Genomic DNA, 21298 nt, shown 5'->3' with positions numbered 1-21298 from the left:
TTTTGACCAGTTTTTGGTGTTCTTACTATTAGTAAAAGACTATCATATGGCTCAGAAGACTTATTCTTGCTTACTGACCATACTCTAGGTATATATAATTGTCATGTTTGTACCTTAAAGGAGGTATTCATGTGACACAAGACCACTTTTTAATTGCTTAGCTATATCAACCCTGCTCTCTTTTTCTCATTACATTTCAGACAGTGATAATTGATTGACCTCATAAATAGTATATAAAACTTTTTGAGTAGTGCATGACATCTAGACATGGGAATCATTCACATTTGGGCAATTATGTCTCTGAAAATAAAATTTTTCTCTAACTTATACATATTCAATTTTTAAAAGTTTTTAAAAATTATATAGAGACCAGTATTATAAACACCATCTGCACAAAATGAGAATTCTGCTTATTGGACTAATAAGATTATGTTTCAGGCACAGTTGTTGATTGTTTCAAGACCTATTCAACTAGATGGGTGTGTATGGCATGCTAGATGCCCAGGCCCAGTGCTCTGCCTCCTGAATCAAAGGACATATGCTTGGGGCACTTTACAGCTTATCCCCATATAGGCCTTGAGTTAGAGCTTACAGTGGCTCTTTTTTTAAAAAAAAAAATAAACTTTTTAAAGAATTGAAGTACAATTAATAAAATATTGGGTTGGCCAAAAAGCCTGTTACTTTTTTTCCCATAAAATAAAAGACACATTTTTCATTCTCACCAATAACTTTATTGATTTGGATATACTGAGTATGTTGGCAATCTCCTGCTATGGGCTTCTAGTGGGCAGAGGCCAGGGGCGCTGCTCAACATCTTCCAATGCACAAGACAGCCCCACAGCAACAAATTATTTGGTCAAAATGTCAATATACCAAGAAACTTCACAAACCACTTTTGACACGTTTGATCAGTCAGAGCACCTTCTCCATACACAGCACAAATCTTTTTTGTGTGTGTTTCAGCTGGTTTTTACTTTTCTTGAAATAGTAAAACATAATATGCTGAAAATGTTGTGTCTTTTCTTCCATCTTCAATATTAAAATGGCCACATAAAAATTCACCAATTTTGATAAGTTTTTTTTTAAACGCATGCTGATAGGACAGCTGTCACAATACAATCTAACAAAAGTATTTTGAATGAAGTTAAAGACAACTAAGGACTATTAGAGCCATCGTACGGAAAAAACTAAATGAAATTTTTGGCCAACCCAATAAAATGCATAGATCTTGCGTTCAGCTCGATGAGTTATTTCCTTTTCATTGAATTTGTTTGTTAACAAAATTATACAGGTTTCAGGTGCACAAATTGTACAATACATCATCTGTACACTGCATTGTGTGTTGACAAATGTATATACTTGTATGTCGATATACCAAAAAAATACAGAATATTTCTTGCACCTGAGAAAGTTTCCTTTTGCCTCTTTCCAATAAATTTTTTCCATAATCCATCCACAAAACAATCCTTTAGTGATTTCTGTAACTATGATTCATTTTGACCTGTTCTTGGACTTAATTTAAATAGAATTGTACAAAAAGTATTACTTTGTGCCTGGCTTCCTTTACCTAACAATGTTTTGTGAGATTCACACATGCTGCATGTATCAGTAGTTTTTATTGTTTATACTGCTAAGAATATTCTATCATTTGGGCACAAAACAATTTGTTCTTTATCTCCTGTTAAAGAGCATTTGGGTTGTTTCCAGTTGTGGGTACTTTGAATAAGACTACTCTGAACATTCTTGTACACATCTTATGGACCTCTGCTTATATTTCCTTTGGGTAAATATTCAGGAGTGTAATTAGTGCCAATAGGTTACATTCATATTTAACTTCATTAGAAACTACCCTAAATGTTTTAATATGGTAGGACCATTGAGCACTTCCACTAGCGATGTTTGGGAGTGGAAGTTAGGCGTTCTTCGTTAGTTTTCCATTTATTTTCTCCAAGAAGAAATTTTAGCCATAAACTCCAAGTATTAAAAGTGTTAAATTAGAAAACAGAATGAATCTTAAAAGAAGGCATAGTCCAGCTTATCTCTCCCGTCATTTTCAGTGTAATTTAAAGCAGATTTTTCGAATACATAAATTAGTCGATGGGCATAAGCTTTATGCAGGCTTCTATGCATGGTGGAATTAACACATATCCTGAGAGAGCAAGACTCAACATACCCCACAGAATTATCTACTCACCTATCCTTTCTGTTCACATGGTATTGGGAAAACATGCTGAATAATGTTTTGTATTTCATTCCTCGTACATTTGTAGTACTATTTTGTGTAGTCCCTCACAAAAGTCAGCAGATAGAGCTGTCTGATATTTATAAATATAAAATATTAAATTTGTTGGAGGTACTTTACAGCCTTTCACACTTCATGTTAATTTATTTAGACTCTCAAAGACTTAATAGCTCTCTTCATTTTTCTTTCTTAAGTTCATAAAATCCAATCACTTTTTCTAAGATTTTTCTTCTATGTCCCTGTTACTTTCAATAAGAACAGGAAAACACACTTGATTAAACAGTAGTTATATGTGTTTGTTTAATAAACTGTGGAATTAGAAATGAAGGACTAGAAAATGAGAAATTTGGCTGAAGTTTTTCCTGCAATCATCACAAGAAAAGTGACATCACATGCTAACACACACACAAACACACACACACATCTTTGTGAGGAAATGATAGCCACACTTTTCAATTTATCTATCGCTGATATTGCACTGCATCCATGATGATTTCACTCCATTCATTACAAGCTCTCAGGAAAGATCTTGTAACCCAAGAGTAGTCATCACTACAAAATCATTTATTAACATCCTTGATCTAAGCCTACATTGGCTGTTACAAAATTAGATGGCCCACTGGTGAAGTCTAAATTACAAAACCAAAAATACCATTATTGCAGAACCATAATTTCAGGAATATTTATCTTTAATTATAATTAAGGAAAGTAGTATTTTTCAAGGTGGCTACCCATCGATAACAACATTTGGACTATGATGATCAAGAACAACATGTATTCATAGGCAATTAGTTAAAACGAGTTTCAAAGTCTGTGCATTCTGGCTTAATGTTTAAATATCAGTAGCCTTGAATTTGTTACAGTGTTCATGAATTCTAAAGAAGGAAAAAGTGAATATTTTATCCCCAAAATTGCCTGATAAGTTCTGATGTTAACAGGAAGAAGAGAACTTGTGTACTAAGAATGGCAAGAAAAAAAAATCTCTCTTTTTTTTTTTGGATGGACTATAGTAACATGCTTAGTGAAGGGGGAAAGAAAAAACAATAACATTTTAAGTAGCTTAGTGAGAGGAAAATACTCTCAACATAGCTTGGTATAACATCCAGTAGGTGGCCTACTTCGACCCTAGTAAGCATTTCACCTCCAAGACTTTGGTTGGCCACAAGAGCCCCATTTTATTCAGAAGGCTATAGGACAAGAGTCACTGCTCCAGGCCAGAGCCAACAGACAGTGTTGATTACGTCGTCTGCCCAACACTCTCTGCGACAGTCCATACTACCCTTCAGAAACTGAGCACTGTCACTCCTCATCTCCCCTCAGCCCCAGTCCCCAGGTGTCAGCTCAGGTGAGAAAGATAAAGATTCACATTAGGTGAGTTAAGGAACCATCCTGGCTTAAAAGCTTCACATCAACAGAAACCAACCCTATGAGCATACCTGGCAGAATTCCTGCAAGGGAGGTGTTCATATCTAAGAGTTACTGCACTCAGGCAAGCCTAAAATTATAGTTCCCAAACAGGTATTTATAATTCTCTCGATCCAAATACAATCTACCAACATAGGTTCATTTTTACTATAAGCAATGTTGCTTAGCAACACAGTTAGCACATGCCACCTCATCTGGTTACCAAGGAAACAAAGCTCGAAAGTTATCAAAAGGTCAGATTCTCCTGCAAAAGGGGAAGGGGTTGTATTGATTCATTGCCCACATCTGGTCTCACCCACAAAACTGTGAAATCAAGTTGAGTTTATGATCTTGGATGTGAAAATGGTCTAATTCTCTCTTGTGGTTTTTTTCTAGAGCTGATGTACACAGTTGAACTTGCTGGAGGGCTTGGTGCTATCCTTTTGCTGCTTGTTTGTTTGGTGACCATCTACAAGTGTTACAAAATAGAAATCATGCTCTTCTACCGGAATCATTTTGGGACTGAGGAGCTGGATGGAGGTAAGATGAGTTCCCTCGTACAATGTTTTTCTGAATATTCTTCTTTGTTTCATTAAGAGGAAAGAAATGTCACCTGCATAGCCATTGACAGCAGCTCTTATAATCTTCCCATGTTCAGGTTGTAACTTCATTTTTTATATGGAACTAGATGTGTGATGCTTTGGAGCCAATAGGTATTTTCCTCTGAAAATTGTAAAGCAATACCCATCCTTGTTAAGCTTGTATTCCAAACAGCACTTGCGAATTACAAATGCTGATTGCAATGCTATCGGTGTTCATTTTCTCTCACCTTGTAATCAGCACTGAAAGGCCAGCTTTACTCTTCTATAGGTAAAGAGTGTCTCTTTTAATTGTGTTCCCTAGCCTAGTAGTTTGAAGTGAATCTCAATTTGTACCTTGTTTAAACTGATCAGTTATAATAAACTGTACTGAACATTTTAGAATTCATCCAGCAGTCTTTCAATCCTGTTTATTTAGCTATATTTAGACAAGCCAATTTTTATTCCAAGTGTGGACCAACAGATAGGAAAGTGCACAAGCACATTGTTTTCATAATTATACATCTAATAGTTTTACTCAAATTGGACAAGTAAATATTATTTTCATAGAAATGGTAATTGTTATTTGCCTCTGGTCAGTCATAAATATGTGTATAATCTAAGAAGAATTTGGATTCCTAAAAACTGGGCTTCTTAAACCACCTATTAGAGAACTTAAGTTTTTTTCCTTTTTGGTCATTTGAAAGTCATTCATACATAAGATAAATTTTTAATATACAAAGCATATGCAAATTGACAATATATCGTGCAGATGATAGAGGCTTCTTTATCATATTTATACACTTTTTTTCACTGACCATCAGTTTTATACTAAATGGTACAAAGGAAAATGAAGCAATTACCCATGCTACCACATTTCCAGGGTCCTCTGGAATAAATCCATGGGTAGAACTGTAAGGGATCAGATTTGTGAAGAAGAGCAGTTTAGTCAACATTCCTAACGCTCCTCTCTCTACTTAACTTCCCCTTTCCATTAAGGTGACGTTTGTGCTGTAGCAAAACTATTTTTTTTTTATTTTAAGGGCCAATTTGCCTATGTATTCTTTGTTCCTTACTTTGTTGCCTATTCATACAAAGTATTAATTTTTTCTTTGCCACTGCTTTAAAGAAATAAGACAATTGTCAATATCAGAGCTGTTGTTGAATGAGTACCAAGCAATGTGTTAGAAATTCTTAAAATCACTCTTGCTAAGCCTCAAGAAATTCTGAGGTCAGTTTCATCTCCATTTTACTGATGAGGCAACTGAGGTTCCTGGAAGTTAAATATCTCACTAAGGAAGATAACACAAGTATTACTGTATGTGGCCAAGATGGGATTTGAAAATAGGCCAATTCCCAAAGCCTTTATTTTACTGAACACTGAGTCCATATTTTTAATTATATTTTATTGATCATGCTCTTACAGTTGTCCTGAATTTTCCCCCTTTGCCCCTCTCCACCCAGCACCGCCCACTCCTTCGGGCAATCCCCTACCATTGTTCATGTCCATGGGTCATGCGTATAAGTTCTTTGGCTACTCCATTCCTTATACTCTACTTTACATCCCCATGGCTATTCTGTAGCTACTTATTTATACTTCTTAATCCCCTTACCTCTTCACCCATTCCCCTATACCTCTCTCCCATCTGGCAACCATCAAAACCCTCTCTATATCCATGATTCTGTCTCTGTTTTCTTGTTTGCTGAGTTTGTTTTTTAGACTCAATTGTTGAAAGATATGTATTTTTTGTCACTTTATTGTGCATAGTTTTAATCTTCTATTTTTTCTTAATTAAGTCCCTTTAACATTTCATACAATAATTGTTTGGTGATGATGATCTCCTTTAGTTTCTTCTGGTCTGGGAAGTTTTTTTATCTGCCCTTTGATTCTAAACGATAGCTTTGTTAGGTAGTAGAATCTTGGCTGTAGGTCCCTGCTTTTGATGACTTTGAATATTTCTTGCCAATCTCTCCTAGACTGCAAAGTTCTTTTGAGAAATCAGCTAAAAATCTTATGGGAACTCCCTTGTAGGTAATTGACTTCTTTTCCCTTGTTGGTTTTAAGATTCTCTATTTGTCTTTAACCTTTGGCATTTTAATTATGATGTGTCTTAGAGTGAGCCTCTTTGTATCCATCTTATTTGGGGCTTTCTGTGCTTCCTGGACTTGCATGTCTATTTCCTCCAACAAATTGGGGAAGTTTTCTTTCATTATTTTTTTCAAATAGATCTCCAATTTCTTGCTCTTTCTTTTCTTTTGGCACACATGTAAGGAGAATGTTGGACCTCTTGGCATTGCCCCACAGGCTGCTTACACTATCCTCATTTTTTGGATTCTTTTTTTCTTATTGTTCTGATTGGTTGTTTTTTGCTTTCTCACGTTCCAAATCATTGATTTCATTCTTGGCTTCATCCACTCTACTGGTGTTTCCCTATAAATGGCTCTTTATTTCAATTACTGTATCTTTTGTTTCTGGCTGGATCTTTTTTATGCTGTTGATGTCCTCATTAAGTTCCTTGAGCATCCTTATAACCAGGGTGTTGAACTCTGCATCTAATAGATTGCCTATCTCCATTTCGTTTAGCTTTTTTTCTGGAGTTTGGATCCATTCTTTCATTTGGGCCATGTTTCTTTGTCTCTTCGTTTTGGCAGTCTAGGGAGCAGCCTGTGTTTATTTCTTTATAGTAGGTAGAGCTGCTTTGACTCTGTGTCTTGGTAGCATGGCCTAATGTAGTAGGTGTCCTGTAGAGTCCAGTGGCACAGCCTCCCCTATCACCCAAGCCTGGTACTTGGGGTGCACCCTTCATTAGGCTAAGTACACCCTGCTCTTGTAGTTGAGCCTTAGATGCTATTGGTAGGTCAATGAGATATTTACCCAAGCCAGGCAGCTGCAGGGATTGGCTGTTAACGCTGACCACCAATCTCGGCCCTCTGTGGAGGATCACCTATGCAGGGGCAGGATGGTGGTGCCCTGATGTGTGTCCACTGGGTGTGCTGGCCCTGAGATTTCCTGGGTAGCACAGATGAAGGTCAGCCTCCACATGTGATTGCCAGGGGCCACCCTGCTTGAGCTATAAAGCCATCTGAGATTGCTGCTACTACTGCTGGGTTTGGAGATTCCTAGACAAAGCCAAGCTGTGAATCCAGGCCGGCTGCTGCTAGTGCGAGGCCTGGGGCTCACTGAGGCCAGCTGTTGCTTGTTTGAGAGGATTTAGGATGTTGTAAAGAAGGGGCCAAGACCAGCCATTCATATGGAAAAGCATAGTGGGTGGGCCAGTAAGTTGGGTGCGCAGAGTATCTGGGGGTCTCCAAAGTGTATCAGACAGTGTTAGCCAGGTTTATGGAGTCTCAGATATAGCACCAGCTTGCTGGTTCTGTGGAGGGACTGTTTAGAAAAGGGACAGTGGCCTTGGTTTTGCCTTGAAAAACACTTCAGTTTTTCTCTGTATACCACTGGTACCTTTCAAGCTGCTACCCCAGTGCTGGAGCTCAGAAGGAGTGAGTCTGAGTAGATGAGTCCATGTGTGGGTTCTTTAAAAGGTATTGTTCGAGACTCCAGGAGTTTCTTCCACTGACTCAATCCCTGCTGGTTTTTATAGCCAGAAATTGTGAGGACTTACTTCCTGGCATTGGAACCCCCAGTTGAAAGGCCTGGTGTGGGGCTGGGACTCCTCACTCCTGAGATATCCCTCCTGAATTTTTGTCTACTGCACGTGGGTGAGGGACCAGCGTGTTCCACATCTGCTCTCCTCCTACCATTCTGTATGGATGTGGTTTCTTTAATTCCATAGTGCTTGTACTTCCATTCAACTTAATTTCTGATGGTTCTGAGTGATGGTTGTTCTATATTTTAGTTTTAATTTTGACATGTTTTGAGAATAGGTGAGCCATGTCTGCCTGCACCACCATCTTTACCAAAGGTCTCAAGTCCATATTATTTTTAACCTTTTACAAATTTAGTATGTTCAATATAATCTAAAGATCTCCTATTGTTTGCACAATTAGCACAATATAAGATATTTTGAAAGAGCATATTACATAAACCACTCTCACTTTATTTATTAACCCTATTTTGAATATGTTTGTGTTCTGAATGACATGAATGATGTTATCCAAACTCTCAGTTTCCAGTACAGTTTTTATTTGTCATGTTCTGTATAATAGAATATTGTGATGGTTTAGATGCCTGTAAACCTAGTCACATCCCCTTGGATCCTTTGACACATGCTATCATGATCAAATAATTATCTAACCTTCTAGTGATTTCTCTGACATCATCAAATTCCCATTTTTCCTAGCTTTGCCTCAAGTCCTATCATCCTCTGAAGAAAAGATAACTGTTAGGAAGAGACCCCAGCCTTTTTACATTCTGGACTTAGCTTTTTTAAAAATGTCATTTGAAAGTCAAAGTAAGCAATGTCTTCTTTATCTTGACCACCTTTTTATCTCCCCTGAAATGGGGATATATAAAATACTTTCGGAAGTAAAGGAAGGCAAAGAGTGTGAAGAAAAACAGGAAAAGAAAGTTTAGCTAATATTTTGAAGTAATGTCTTATTATGGTGCTATAATAACAAATCCATTGACCACTTATTAAATATTTATCAAATAGCAAATGTCATGTTGACTACTTTATTGATACTCAAAGAATCATAAAACCAGAAAGATAGAAGTTAAACCAGGTCTAAAGAAATCCAAATCCTAACAATGTCAGCCATTGTATCAGACTAGGAGAAGGACTATTTGGCATCAGAGATATATTCGGCCAGTTCCTTATAGGTTATTACAGTCGGCATTACCTGACTATATCATTCTACATCAAAAGAATTTGATTTTTCGGAGATAGAATATAATGCTGCTTTGCTCTCTTGGTTTGTTCACGTCATTCCCTACCCCCTCTACATAAGTTTACATTTCATTGTTGCCCCTGGACTCAGGCGTTTGCACTTCTAATTCTACAACACCCCCCATTTGGATCATATTTACAACCTACTCTTCAATTGCTTTTATGCACAAGTAACTCCTAAGTCTTAATGTCCTATTCCCAGTTCTCTTGTTTTAGTATCAGTTTTTTTCTATAACCTGTTAGCTATTTCCATCATGTAAGTTCCAAAGATCTGGAAATAGCCCAAGTGCCAAACTCAGCTTTTAAATCATCTCCACACTTATTTTTTTTTCATCCTTTCTTTTTACATCTCATTTATTATACCATCCTCCGCCTCACTTGCTCCACTTTCTTGTTTGGCAATTCCAATCAGTCACCAAGCTGGTTAATTTTACCTCTTGAAAATACTTTTCTCTCCCTTTTCATTGCAATTGTCTTGTCCATGCCTCCTACACCACCCTCTTGGCCTTCATTCTCTACCCCTCCATTTTATCCTCTACATTTGGCAAACTTCTCTTGCTAAGTACAAATTTACTATGATTCTTTGGTGAAAGAAAGCATGTCTCTATGTTGACTGAACTTGTACTTGCAACCTTGCCACCCTGATGGAATCTGACCACGAAGAGTTCCATGGAGAAGGATATGCTGATGTTTACACAAGCACAGCTGTTGAGAAATGACCCAAGACAAGATAGTTGTGCATAATTTTCAGGTCCTTTGGGTAATTGAGGTAACTATAAAGGTTAGGGGTAGGAGAAGATTAGCTACTCCCCAATGCCACCTTGATCCATAATATAAGTAAAGGGAATTTGGACAAATTCTGTTGCATATATTTACATTTATTAAAAAGCAAGCATGTAAACCATCCTATAAACTTGAAGATGTTCTAACTCTCTGTCGTGTGTGTGTGTGTGTGTGTGTGTGTGTGTGTCTGTGTGACCCCCGCCCCAAAAAAACAAACCTTACAAGAATGTTTCCCTTGAGGAAATATGATGATATTCCAGTGGCAGGATTAGGCTAACTATCTAATGGCATCTAAGAATATTCTCCATCAGGACACAGGCCATGAATTCCCCCTATCCTTCTTTAGTTCTTATGGCTGAACTAATAAGAAAATAATAAAATTAACACAACACCAAATTAACAAGAGGAAAAAAAAACTATTGGATACATCTGAATGGAAGGCTCATAATATGGTTCTCAGATCATGAATTGAGGCTCAAAGAAATGATCAAACCACGCATCTTTTATACTTTTTAGGCAAATAATAAATGTGTGAAAAATTGTTAGGAGGAAAAAAGTTATTACTTATTAGAAAGGAATTGAAATTAAGTTTGGGTATTTGTTAATGAGAAATTTAAACAAAGCGGTAAATTAGAAAAGAGGCAACAAGTTTTGTTTATGAAGATTCTTGGGCTCTTGGTTGATTAACTCCAGCAACAAGTGGTGTCTTCCAGATGTGGGAAGGATATCTTTCACATGGGAGACTTATCTCCTGCTTTTAGGGGGGAGAGAGATCAGAGTGCTCCTGAACTGGCAATTTCTTAAGTAACTTTAATTCAAAATAATCAACTTGCCATTGTGGGATATCTTGGGGTGCCTGTCCTGGGCCCTGACAAAATAAAGCCTGGAACAATTTCCCTAAGTGGGTAGGCCACTGGCCCCACTGCATACTTGCAGGGGTGGATGTGTCTCTAATTTATGGTAAGTAATCCATATGTCTTGAATAGCACTGATTTCACAGTGGAGGGTCCATTCCCAAGATCCATTATACTTGGTAAAAAGCCACTAATTTTAGCAACGAGACTTGATTTCTAACATCCATTTTGCTCATAAATGAAGCACCTACTTTTGATTCACAAATAAAGATAGTCAGAGTGCTTACAGTGCCTGCCTCTAGAGTGTTGCCTTATTCTAATTAAATGTTAGCCGACTATCCTGATAAAGACAACCTACCGTCTCTAGAGCAGAGACTAACAGCATCCTTTTTGATATAATAATTACAAATAAAGCATAGTTATCATAGCAATATCACACTCCTTTGCTCCTCCATGCCTCTGCCTGGGGTTTCCCTTCCACTGTAGTGAAGAGTTTGTGTAACTATAATCCTTTCATCCTTGCTTTCTGTTTCTTCTTCCTCCCTTCTCTTTCTGTCTCTGTCCTTCTGTCTCTCATACATAGTTCATGTTTTCCCCGTAACTTATAAAGATTTCTCTCCTAATTTCAAGGTCTGGTTATTTTCTCCTTCATTGTTACTGAAATAGCACTATAGACACCTTGTTATTATAGCTCTTTTCGCATTGAGTAATGAGCACTTACTTGTGAATGCTTACTACTTGTAGAGCATTGTGAATTCAAGATTCTGTATCTCTCTTTACTTCCATGAAAGGAAGGCTCAAAGGCAAAGTCATGAAGAAAAGAATTATTACTTCCAAAATTTTGCAAAGATGTCTAGATTTTAGAACTGGCTCTATAAATAAAAGATACACTAGTTATTTAAAGAAAAACAAGGCTGTAAACTTATAGGTAGTCTGTTAATAGGAGAAAACAGCAAGTAGCAACTCTTACATGATTATATTGGTAGGTGTCAATAAGGTACCGCATCAGTTTTCATTACGATGTAACTTGTAAGAACAGGCTTAAGACTTCATTTTGGCGGGAGGACCTAGTGTAAGACAAGTGACTCCATTTTATGTTTGTTTTTCTCAGAGTGGTAACTGTTTTGTTTTTCTTTTTGTTTATATACCTCTGACTATGCAGTATAAGGGTCATGATAACTCATAATGATGGAAGAACAAGTTCATAAGAATACTGTAAATGGTAATACAATTCCTAGTTTCAAGATAAAGAAAGATCACTAGTTCTACTTTGGGAGTTATTACAGGTATTAGACAAAATGAGTTAGGGCAATTTTTTATAATCTTCACCCCTCAACCCTTGGAAAATGTGAACATCTGTTCTGTTTCAAGTGTATGAAACAAATTGCTATCTATGCAGTCTTAGGTCACAGAGTTAATTTTTCTTTTTCGATTACAAGGTGACTATTAATTGTTTCAAGAATTACTGTCCTCATGTGCATCAGTAAAACACAATACTTCTGAAAATCATTTAGAAATCCCATAGGGTTTTGTTTCTGTTTTCACGTATTGGTGATTAGATAATTTGCATACACATTAACAATCCAAAATGTGTTTTTGAGTTCCAGAAGGAAAGACCCACAGTTGTTTTTGGTATACAGCTTGCCCAGTTGTAAGCTGTTAAGTGGTAGGAATCCAGTTTTCTCATCCCAAACTCTGTGCTCCCTATACATCACCCAGCTAACTCTAAACCCTCTTAGGACCTCTAACATCTGTGCTGCCCACTGACCCCTTAAGGAAATTAGTATCTACTGTACACCTACTTTGGGCCAAGAAATTTGCCATATGATGGGGACTCATTTAATCCTAGATACCTTCTTTAGAAAGGTGCTATTTTATAGATCGGGAAACACAGTATCAAATGAGTTTTAAAAAAATAATGGCAGGCAAGATTTGAGAGCTCAGTTGCTTTTTTCCCTTCAGTATACTGCACCATTAATATTTAAGTTAGTGCCACATTTCAGTGTTTGAGACCCTATGGATTTAAATAGTTCAGAAAAGTACCAAATAACAAAACATGCAAACTAGAACAAAAATGCAAAAATTTCAAAGTGTAAAACTAAAGCAGTTTTATTTTAGAAAAGAACTGTCAGTCGTTGCATGGCAGAAATAAAATGAAAAGTAAAATTTATTTAAACAATGATATTCAATAGTCATAAAATCTTAGTATTAAAATTATATATCTAATTTTTATTTATTCAAGGCTATATCACTTATTTCTACAGAGTTTTTTATTGAAAAATTATATCTTGGAAATGTGAGAAATCATGTGAAGGCAAATCTGAGACACAAAGGAGACGCGTGGCTTAATTTTTAAACTTCCTTATTCAAATTTTATCAATGCTAATTTTAATGATGCTGTGTTTCTATTCTAACATGCCACATGCAAACATAAAAAAATTGCCTTTTAAGATGAAAAATGAAATTCATTATTGAGACCTCATCCAGTCTCATTTTGGTAACCCATTTGTTGAATGATGGCCCCTGTCACTAGTCTTTTTCATGTATGTGACTTATAAATATTTGAGGAAAAAATGACCAGCTACCAATATCATCTGACAACTATTCAATAGGTGTTTAAAGGTTAAAATCTCCCAAAGACCCAAATGTCAATCTCAAGCCATTTATATTGTCACTAAATCTCTTTCCTAGCCCAGATCCAATATAGCCATCACCTTCATCTTGAGAAGGGAGCCTTAAATCTACATTTTCTTAAAAGCTGTGTTGTTCTAAAAAATCCATGGGTCCTTTGGTTTCTTAATCCTCCTAAAGAGCATTGACTAATATCCTCTCATCTGTCAAAGAGAAAAGTATTTATCATTTTTCAAAACCACTTTTTCATTCCTGATATACCGTTCTATATATTCCTTTGCTCATCAAGATTTCTTACTAATAATATTTTAAACTCTTTTTTATTTTTTAACTCTTCAGAGTCCAAATTTCTTTTTTTCCCTCAAATATATCTTTATGAAGATACAGTAGTGAATTCAGTCAACTGAAGAAGAAAATTCTACTAGACCCATTGATTGATTGGGTCAACTTACCTTCAATTTCATACAAAAATTCTGTACTTTTACTTTGCTCCCTGCACACTTGGTGTTATTATTGTAATATTTTATGTCTTTTTATATTGTATATTCATTAAAGTAAATTATTGTAGCTACATTTATTTTAACATTATTTTTTTTTAACTTTTGTACTAGAGAGGAAAGTGATGTATGCACCATCATTACAGCACTAGGCTATTCTGAATTTTACTATATATTTTACCATTGAGTTTTATATTAATGTTTTATATGTTTTCATGCTGTTACTCAGTATCGTTTCATTTTAACTTAAAGAACTTCCTTTAGCATTTCCTATAAGGCAGGTCTCGTGCTGATGAGCTCCCTTAACTTTTGTTGGTCTGGGGATATCTTTATCTCTCCCTCATTTCTGAACACTTTCTGAGTATAGTATTCTTGGTTGGAATTTTTTGTTTTATCACCTTGTACATTTCATCCCATTTTCTCCTGGTATGCAAGATTTTCTTAAGTGTATTTTATCATGTTATTACAGTTGTCCCAATTTTCCCCCTTTTGCCCCTTCTGCAAGATTTTTAAAGAGAAATTCACTGAGAGCCTTATTAGAATTCCTTTGCATGTGGTGAGTGATGTTTGCCTGGCCGCCTTCAAAATTCTCTCTTTCTTTGGCATTTAGCTATTTTTTCCAGTTTTTTTATTGTTGTTCAATTACAATTCTGCCAACTCCCCCCCCCACCGCCCCATTGCTTTTCCCTGCCTCCCCTCCTCCCCGCTCCCTCAGTCAAAGAAGGAACTCCTTACCCTTCACAACAGCATGGATGGAACTGAAGAGTATGACGCTTAGCATTTTGATTATAATGTGTTCCAGATTAATTGTATTTGATTTGATCTTGCCTGGGGTCCTTTGAGCTTCCTGTACCTGGATGTCTACCTCTCTCCTAAGATTTAGGGAGTTTTCAGTTGTTACTTCTTTAAATAAGCTCTCTCCCACTTTCTTTCTCTCTTCTTTTTCTTTAACTCCCATAATGGCAAGTTAGTTCACTTGATGGTGTCCATAATTCACACAGGCTTTCTATATTTTAGAAACATTTTTGTTCCTCCATCTAATTTAAAATGCTTTGTCTTCAAGTTCTCTGATTTTTTTTCTTCTGCATGGCCACGTTTATTTTTTAAGCTGTCTGTTGAATTATTTTTAGTTCTGTCATATTCTTCAGCTCCAATATTTCCACTTGGTTCTTCTTAATTGTTTCTATTTCCTTATTAAACTTCTCATTTTATTCATGCATCTTTTTTATTTTGTTAAATTATCTATCTGGGTTATTTTTTTCCTTGCATTTCATTGGGTTTCTTTAAAATGATTATTTTTCATTCTTTCTCAGGAAAATTGTAGCTGTCCATTTATTTGGGCTTGTTTACTAGAGCTTTATTATTTTCCTTCAATTGTGTCATATTTGCCTGATTCTTCTTTATCCATTGTATCTTTGCATGGGTGTCTGTACATTTGAAGGAGAAAACACCTTGTCCAGTCTTTACAGACTCATTTCACCAGGTAAACTTCTATCTGTTTCCCAAGTCAATGGGCTTACCTCTAGAATTGCAGTCATGCTAAGTTGGAGCTAATTTTAAGGCGGTTGCTGGGTATGCAGTAAGGTCCATGGTTGGCAGGCTTGTTCCAAGGGGCTCAGGTAGGTAAGGAGCCTTTCTGGGTGAGTGGGGCTGCTTCTAGTACCTGTTCAGTAGGCTATCACTTGGACAAGTGTCCACTTCAAGGTCCACAGTTGAGTTCTCAGTCAACAGGCCTATTACCTGGTGTGTGAAAGGGAATGGTTCCAACCAGGTCCCTAGAAGGGCTCCTGCCTGGTCACTGGATGGGTCCCTGGGTGGGCAAGACTGGCTCTGGACCAAGGCTGAGAGGACGCAGGCAAAGGATGTCTTATTTGGTCATTTTACTGGCATCACTCCTGTTCATTTTTTGTGGGACCCAGCAGTAAGAATCTCTTGAAAATCATGTAAAGAGTAAATCAATTACTATATTTGAGTTTATGAAAATTATTACAAAGAGCATATACACCAGCTGCTTTTAGTCTCTGCAGTGAATAGAATTAGAGAAAAAAACTATTTAGAGAGTAAAGTTCAGAATAAGAAATAGATTCAATACCACCCTGTTATGACTATTTATTTATTTATTTGTTTGTTTATGTTTAATTTATTTAAGTTTTCAATTACAGTTGACATTCAACATTATTTTGTATTAGCTTCAGGTGTACAGCACAGCAGTTAGACATTTATATAATTTACAATGTGATCCCCCGATAATTCTAGTACCCATCTGGCATCATACATACTCATTATAATATTTTTGAGTAAATTCCCTATGCTTTACTCTGCATCCCCATGATTGTTTTGTAACCAATTAGTATTTTTTAATTCCTTCACCATTTTTCACCCCTCACCCCTCTCCCCTCTGGCATCCACCAGTCTATTTTCTCTATCTATAAGGCTGTTTATGTTTTGTTTGTTCATTTATTTTTTTTCTTTAGATTTTACCTATAAGTGATATCATATGGTATTTGTCTTTCTTTGTCTGGCTTATTTCACTTAGCTTAATACATTCTAGGTCCATCCATGCTGTCACAAATGACTATTTTTATGCTGTTTTAAAATATAAGCTGACTTTAAAAGATCACCTATCCTTTAAAAAGCTTTATATAATTCTGATTTTTCTATGGTTATAAAAATGCCATATTTTCAAAGTTTCTCCAGTCACATGAAGCTCATACAGACTAGCCAATATATGTTCTCACAGATTTTTTTTTTTAAATCTAAAAGATGCCATCTTCAGCTGGTAATTGAGAAAAAGGAAGACACCTTAGAATCTATATGATTTGGAATCAGAATACATTGCTGAATTTAGTATGGTATCTGGCACAGTGTTTGCAGTCTGATAACTTTCAAATCGAGTTTGCTTCTGGTGGTAAATAAATGTCTAGCCCATTATTGCACTGATGTAGACTCTGGGAAAAGAGAGGAATTAGATATCAATCAAGTGTCTCACAGATTCAAGGATGCTGATGCAGCTGCTCACAAGGGGCTGTTGAGCCACATTTTCTCCCAGGATAGTCTGCATGTGAGCAATTTCTTTTTATCTGAGAGGTATTAGCTTAAATGCTATAAATCCATCCAGATCACATAAAGACATAGAACACTGACTGAGGCCATAGCACCAAACCCTGAGGTTCACTTAAGCTTCCTATAGTTACCGTATATATTTCTCTAGGCAAGAATCTATCCCCTTTTCGATGAAAGTGTGGATTCCAGCTATTTTATTGAGAGCACATACCCTGTCATGTGAAAACCAATTATCATGAAGCTGAAGCTACAGTGTTCAGGTTTTGTGGTACTCTGGTCAATTGCCAAGCTGCTGACTGCCATTCTTTGATGTCTTTGAGACTTCTAGATGCCTATATCCTATCCTAGAAAGAGTTCCTCAAAGTGTGATCCCTGGACCAGCAGCAACATCACCTGAGAGTTTTCTATAAATGTAAATTCTCAGAGTCTATTTTAAATCTTCTGAATGAAAAACTCAGTAAGTGGGGCCCAGAAGTGTATATTTTAACAAGCCCTTGGTCATTCATGTTCAGGTCTGAAAACCACTTTTCCAGGGGAATTTACAGGGATTCTAGGGCCTTCCCTTGAGTCATAGTGAGAAACTACAGATCACGACTATTCTTAAAGAGCCTCACTAAACTCCATCCCCACTGCTCCTGGCAAAATCTTGCAGAATCCATCCAGGCTGCATGGAGTGTATACCACCAAAGCCTTCTCTCCTAGGAAATGGCCCAGACCTTGAGAAAAATCTCTACACTGGCTTTAACATATAAGTCATGTGACACCCAAATGAATGGCCATTCATTTATTTAATCAACAGATATGCTTGAGCATGTACTAAGCTCTAGTCATATATCGCACCCAAGAATCTTGTGGTCAAAGAAAGAAGATAAGATGTGAGCACAATAATGCAATACATGGGAAAAAGAGATCACCTCCAACTGAGAGATATCCAACTCAAATTCAAAGGAAACAAACTGCACATTTAGCTGCTGGTTTTTGACAATGGATAGCCCTAAATATTTTTCAAGCTACCATAAACATAATCAGGGATGAGGTTTGGGAAGACAAATTTTGTGACTCTATGTGGAATGGTCCAGAAGGAGAAGGAAACAGAGAAGGAAGATCCACCAAATATAATTATAACAGCAGATAAATGAATATGGCCTGACCTAGGAATGGCTATGATATTATTTGTAAATGCAAAGGGATATGTGAAACATGCATCTGAAGTTTGGAGACTAAAGAAGTAAGATTGTTATATTATTAAAATTAAAGTGAAATAAAAGGTGAAGAGCAGAGCTTTGGGATAGAAAGCTTGTTATTTTGTGGGCATGTTGGATGTAAGGTGCATGCTGAACGTGCAAATTAAGGGGTCCAAGTTATAATTAGAAGTGGAGGACTGTTGGTAGCTCATGAGAAAGAAAACAGAATTGGACATCTATGTTAGGGAGACAGCTACACAGACGTGATTATTGATGTTATGGGAAGAAAGGAGATTTTTAAAGGAAAGTGCATTGAGATAAAAATGAAGTAGGGTATAGAAAACATCTTGAGAAATTACAGCATTTTATGGGTCAGAAGTGAGGCTTCCGTGGAAGAGCAGGGAAACCAGAAACTTACAGTGTCATGTAAACAAAAGTGATAGCCAGGTAGAACTTACCAGTATTGGTAGAAAACCAGTACCTGTTATTTACATTTCTGAGTCATAAGTGCTCTGTTTTTTATTGCTATTCATATTGGTCTGGTTTTCAAATATTTTTAAGCCTAGAAAAGACAAAGGGCAAAGAATGAGGATCCAGTTATTACACATCCCAGATGTGGGCAAATTTCAATATTTTATAGAACTTTGGGGCAAACTAGAGGAGAACAGCTTCCAGGAAAGAAAATAGTATATGCATGAAATCATTCTACAATTTACAGCCTGGCTTAAGGAGCCCTCCCTCAGCATAAAGACAGTAATTAAAATGGAGGTGAATTATGAATTCTAATATCACACCCTAAAAAGGAAATTGACAAATGAGAGACTATCCAGAAGATAAATGACTTCTTGTTCTTGCAAACAATAAATGAGAAATTTGGGATGTCTTTCTTAAGAAATTAAGGTAAAGATAACACATGAGAATGGTCATCAAATATTTGAAGAGTTTTATGAAAAAAAGGGGGAAGAATGAGGAAAGAAACAGATTTTAGAACCAAGTTTCACTCACTTACCTTGTAATTTTTGATTCTTGTGCTCAAACTGGTTAACATGATGAGAAATAATTTGGCTGTATTTTACATGTAAGATAAATGGAGACCAGTAAAGCAATATGCTTTTTCTAAAATAATTCAGTATAACAATATCCTCAGTCCCAAAACTCAAGAACCAACTTCCAGTAAAAAATTAAATATCCCACTATCAAGCAAGGTGAAGTTATCTCTTATTTTTTCCAAACAGGGTAAAATGCCTGAAGGCAGGATTAATGAATTAAATGCACCATTATTTAGAGTAAGTGCCTGCTATCCAAATATGTGGCTTTTTATAAGCAGTCAAGACTCTCTATGATCTGTGCATCAAAAATGTTGGAAGTTAACATAGTATTATTCTTTTTATTGATTTTCCTCCTGCTGCCTTCACAACAACAAAATGAAAATGCGCTCCCTTCTACCTCCAAAGTGGTTCCAGAATATTTGGCATTGTGAAATTGTTCTTGAAAACTAACAAAGTCTTCTTTCTTTGGTCTCCCAGAAGTGGGACATTTGGAGATGTGTGTGAAAAGAGGTGAATGTTTTCATGTGCTATTATTTTCTTTGTAAAGTAGTGACTTCAACTTTACTCTGTAATGTTTTGACAGACAATAAAGATTATGATGCATACTTATCATACACCAAAGTGGATCCTGACCAGTGGAATCAAGAGACTGGGGAAGAAGAACGCTTTGCTCTTGAAATCCTACCTGATATGCTTGAAAAGCACTATGGATATAAGTTGTTTATACCAGATAGAGATTTAATCCCAACTGGAAGTAAGTTAATGTTTTCATATGAGAGTATGCATTTTCTTGTTCTGTCTGTGTAGCCATTATTTTTAGACATAGTGTTACCCTTTCATTCTTTGCTTCAAAAATAATATGTGTCAGATTCTCAGGAAAGAAATGTCATTATGTGTTCATATGAAACTTGATTTTTGACACCTCTGAGGAGGTATTTCCATTATTTTATAAAGCATCTCATTTTATGACCCTTAACATTGAAAGAAACCAAATGAGAGATTTGTGCTTGGAAAGATCTTTCTAGCATTAAAAGAAGCATAGCCCGTACTCTGTTCAGAGTGATCGTTGGCTATTTTCATGTTCTCAAAAAATACCAATTCTCATTTACTGTGTGAAAGAGAATCATCCATGACTTTCTGGACTACATGCTGGATTTACTCATTCTGATAAACCTTTTCTCTTTTGTAGCATACATTGAAGATGTAGCAAGGTGTGTAGATCAAAGCAAGCGGCTGATTATTGTCATGACACCAAATTACGTAGTCAGAAGGGGCTGGAGTATCTTTGAGCTGGAGACCAGACTCCGAAACATGCTTGTGACTGGAGAAATCAAAGTGATACTAATTGAATGCAGCGAGCTCCGAGGAGTTATGAACTACCAGGAGGTGGAGGCCCTCAAGCACACCATCAAGCTCCTGACGGTTATTAAATGGCACGGACCAAAATGCAACAAGTTGAACTCTAAGTTCTGGAAACGTTTACAATATGAAATGCCTTTTAAGAGGATAGAACCCATTACGCATGAGCAGGCTTTAGATGTTAGCGAGCAGGGGCCTTTTGGGGAGCTGCAGACTGTCTCGGCCATTTCCATGGCCGCGGCCACCTCCACAGCTCTGGCCACTGCTCATCCAGATCTCCGTTCCACCTTTCACAACACGTACCATTCACAAATGCGTCAGAAACACTACTACCGAAGCTATGAGTATGACGTACCTCCTACCGGCACCCTGCCTCTTACCTCCATAGGAAATCAGCATACCTATTGTAACATCCCTATGACACTCATCAATGGGCAGCGGCCACAGACAAAATCGAGCAGGGAGCAGAATCCAGATGAGGCTCACACAAACAGTGCCATCCTGCCGCTGTTGCCAAGGGAGACCAGTATATCCAGTGTGATTTGGTGACAGAAAAGCAAGGGACACCCCGTCGTCCCTGAGAGCTTGAGTAGAGTCTGCAGTCCAGTGCCTGGAACTAAATCCTCGACTGCTGCTGTTAAAAACATGCATTACAATCTCTAGAACACGAGGAAAAACAGGGTCTTGTACATATGTTTTTTGCAGTTTCTTTGTAGCATCAGTGTCTTCATGTTTTACCATGTCTCTTACCCATTACATTTTTGACTTTGTTTTATATGTCATTGGAATTTGTAAATTTACATTTTTTTA

At 36.8% G+C, this 21298-nt stretch overlaps 1 protein-coding gene across 1 annotated transcript in view; it reads left to right on the top strand.

Annotated features, from left to right (window-relative positions):
• IL1RAPL1 (interleukin 1 receptor accessory protein like 1) overlaps positions 1-21037 on the top strand; it is a 1150627-nt gene extending 1129590 nt beyond the window's left edge. Inside the window, exons 9-11 of the mRNA XM_054566585.1 lie at positions 4043-4186; positions 19713-19883; positions 20319-21037. Of these exons, the coding sequence (XP_054422560.1) occupies positions 4043-4186; positions 19713-19883; positions 20319-21037 (1034 nt within the window). The remainder of the gene's footprint in view (positions 1-4042; positions 4187-19712; positions 19884-20318) is intronic.
• Positions 21038-21298: the final 261 nt, after the last annotated feature.

The sequence above is a fragment of the Pteronotus mesoamericanus genome, unplaced genomic scaffold (genome assembly GCF_021234165.1).
Source record: "Pteronotus mesoamericanus isolate MK-2021 breed Mesoamerican mustached bat unplaced genomic scaffold, CSHL_Meso_final contig_173, whole genome shotgun sequence".
NCBI classification, from domain to species: domain Eukaryota; kingdom Metazoa; phylum Chordata; class Mammalia; order Chiroptera; family Mormoopidae; genus Pteronotus; species Pteronotus mesoamericanus.
This window is presented reverse-complemented; position numbering and strand designations above follow the sequence as displayed.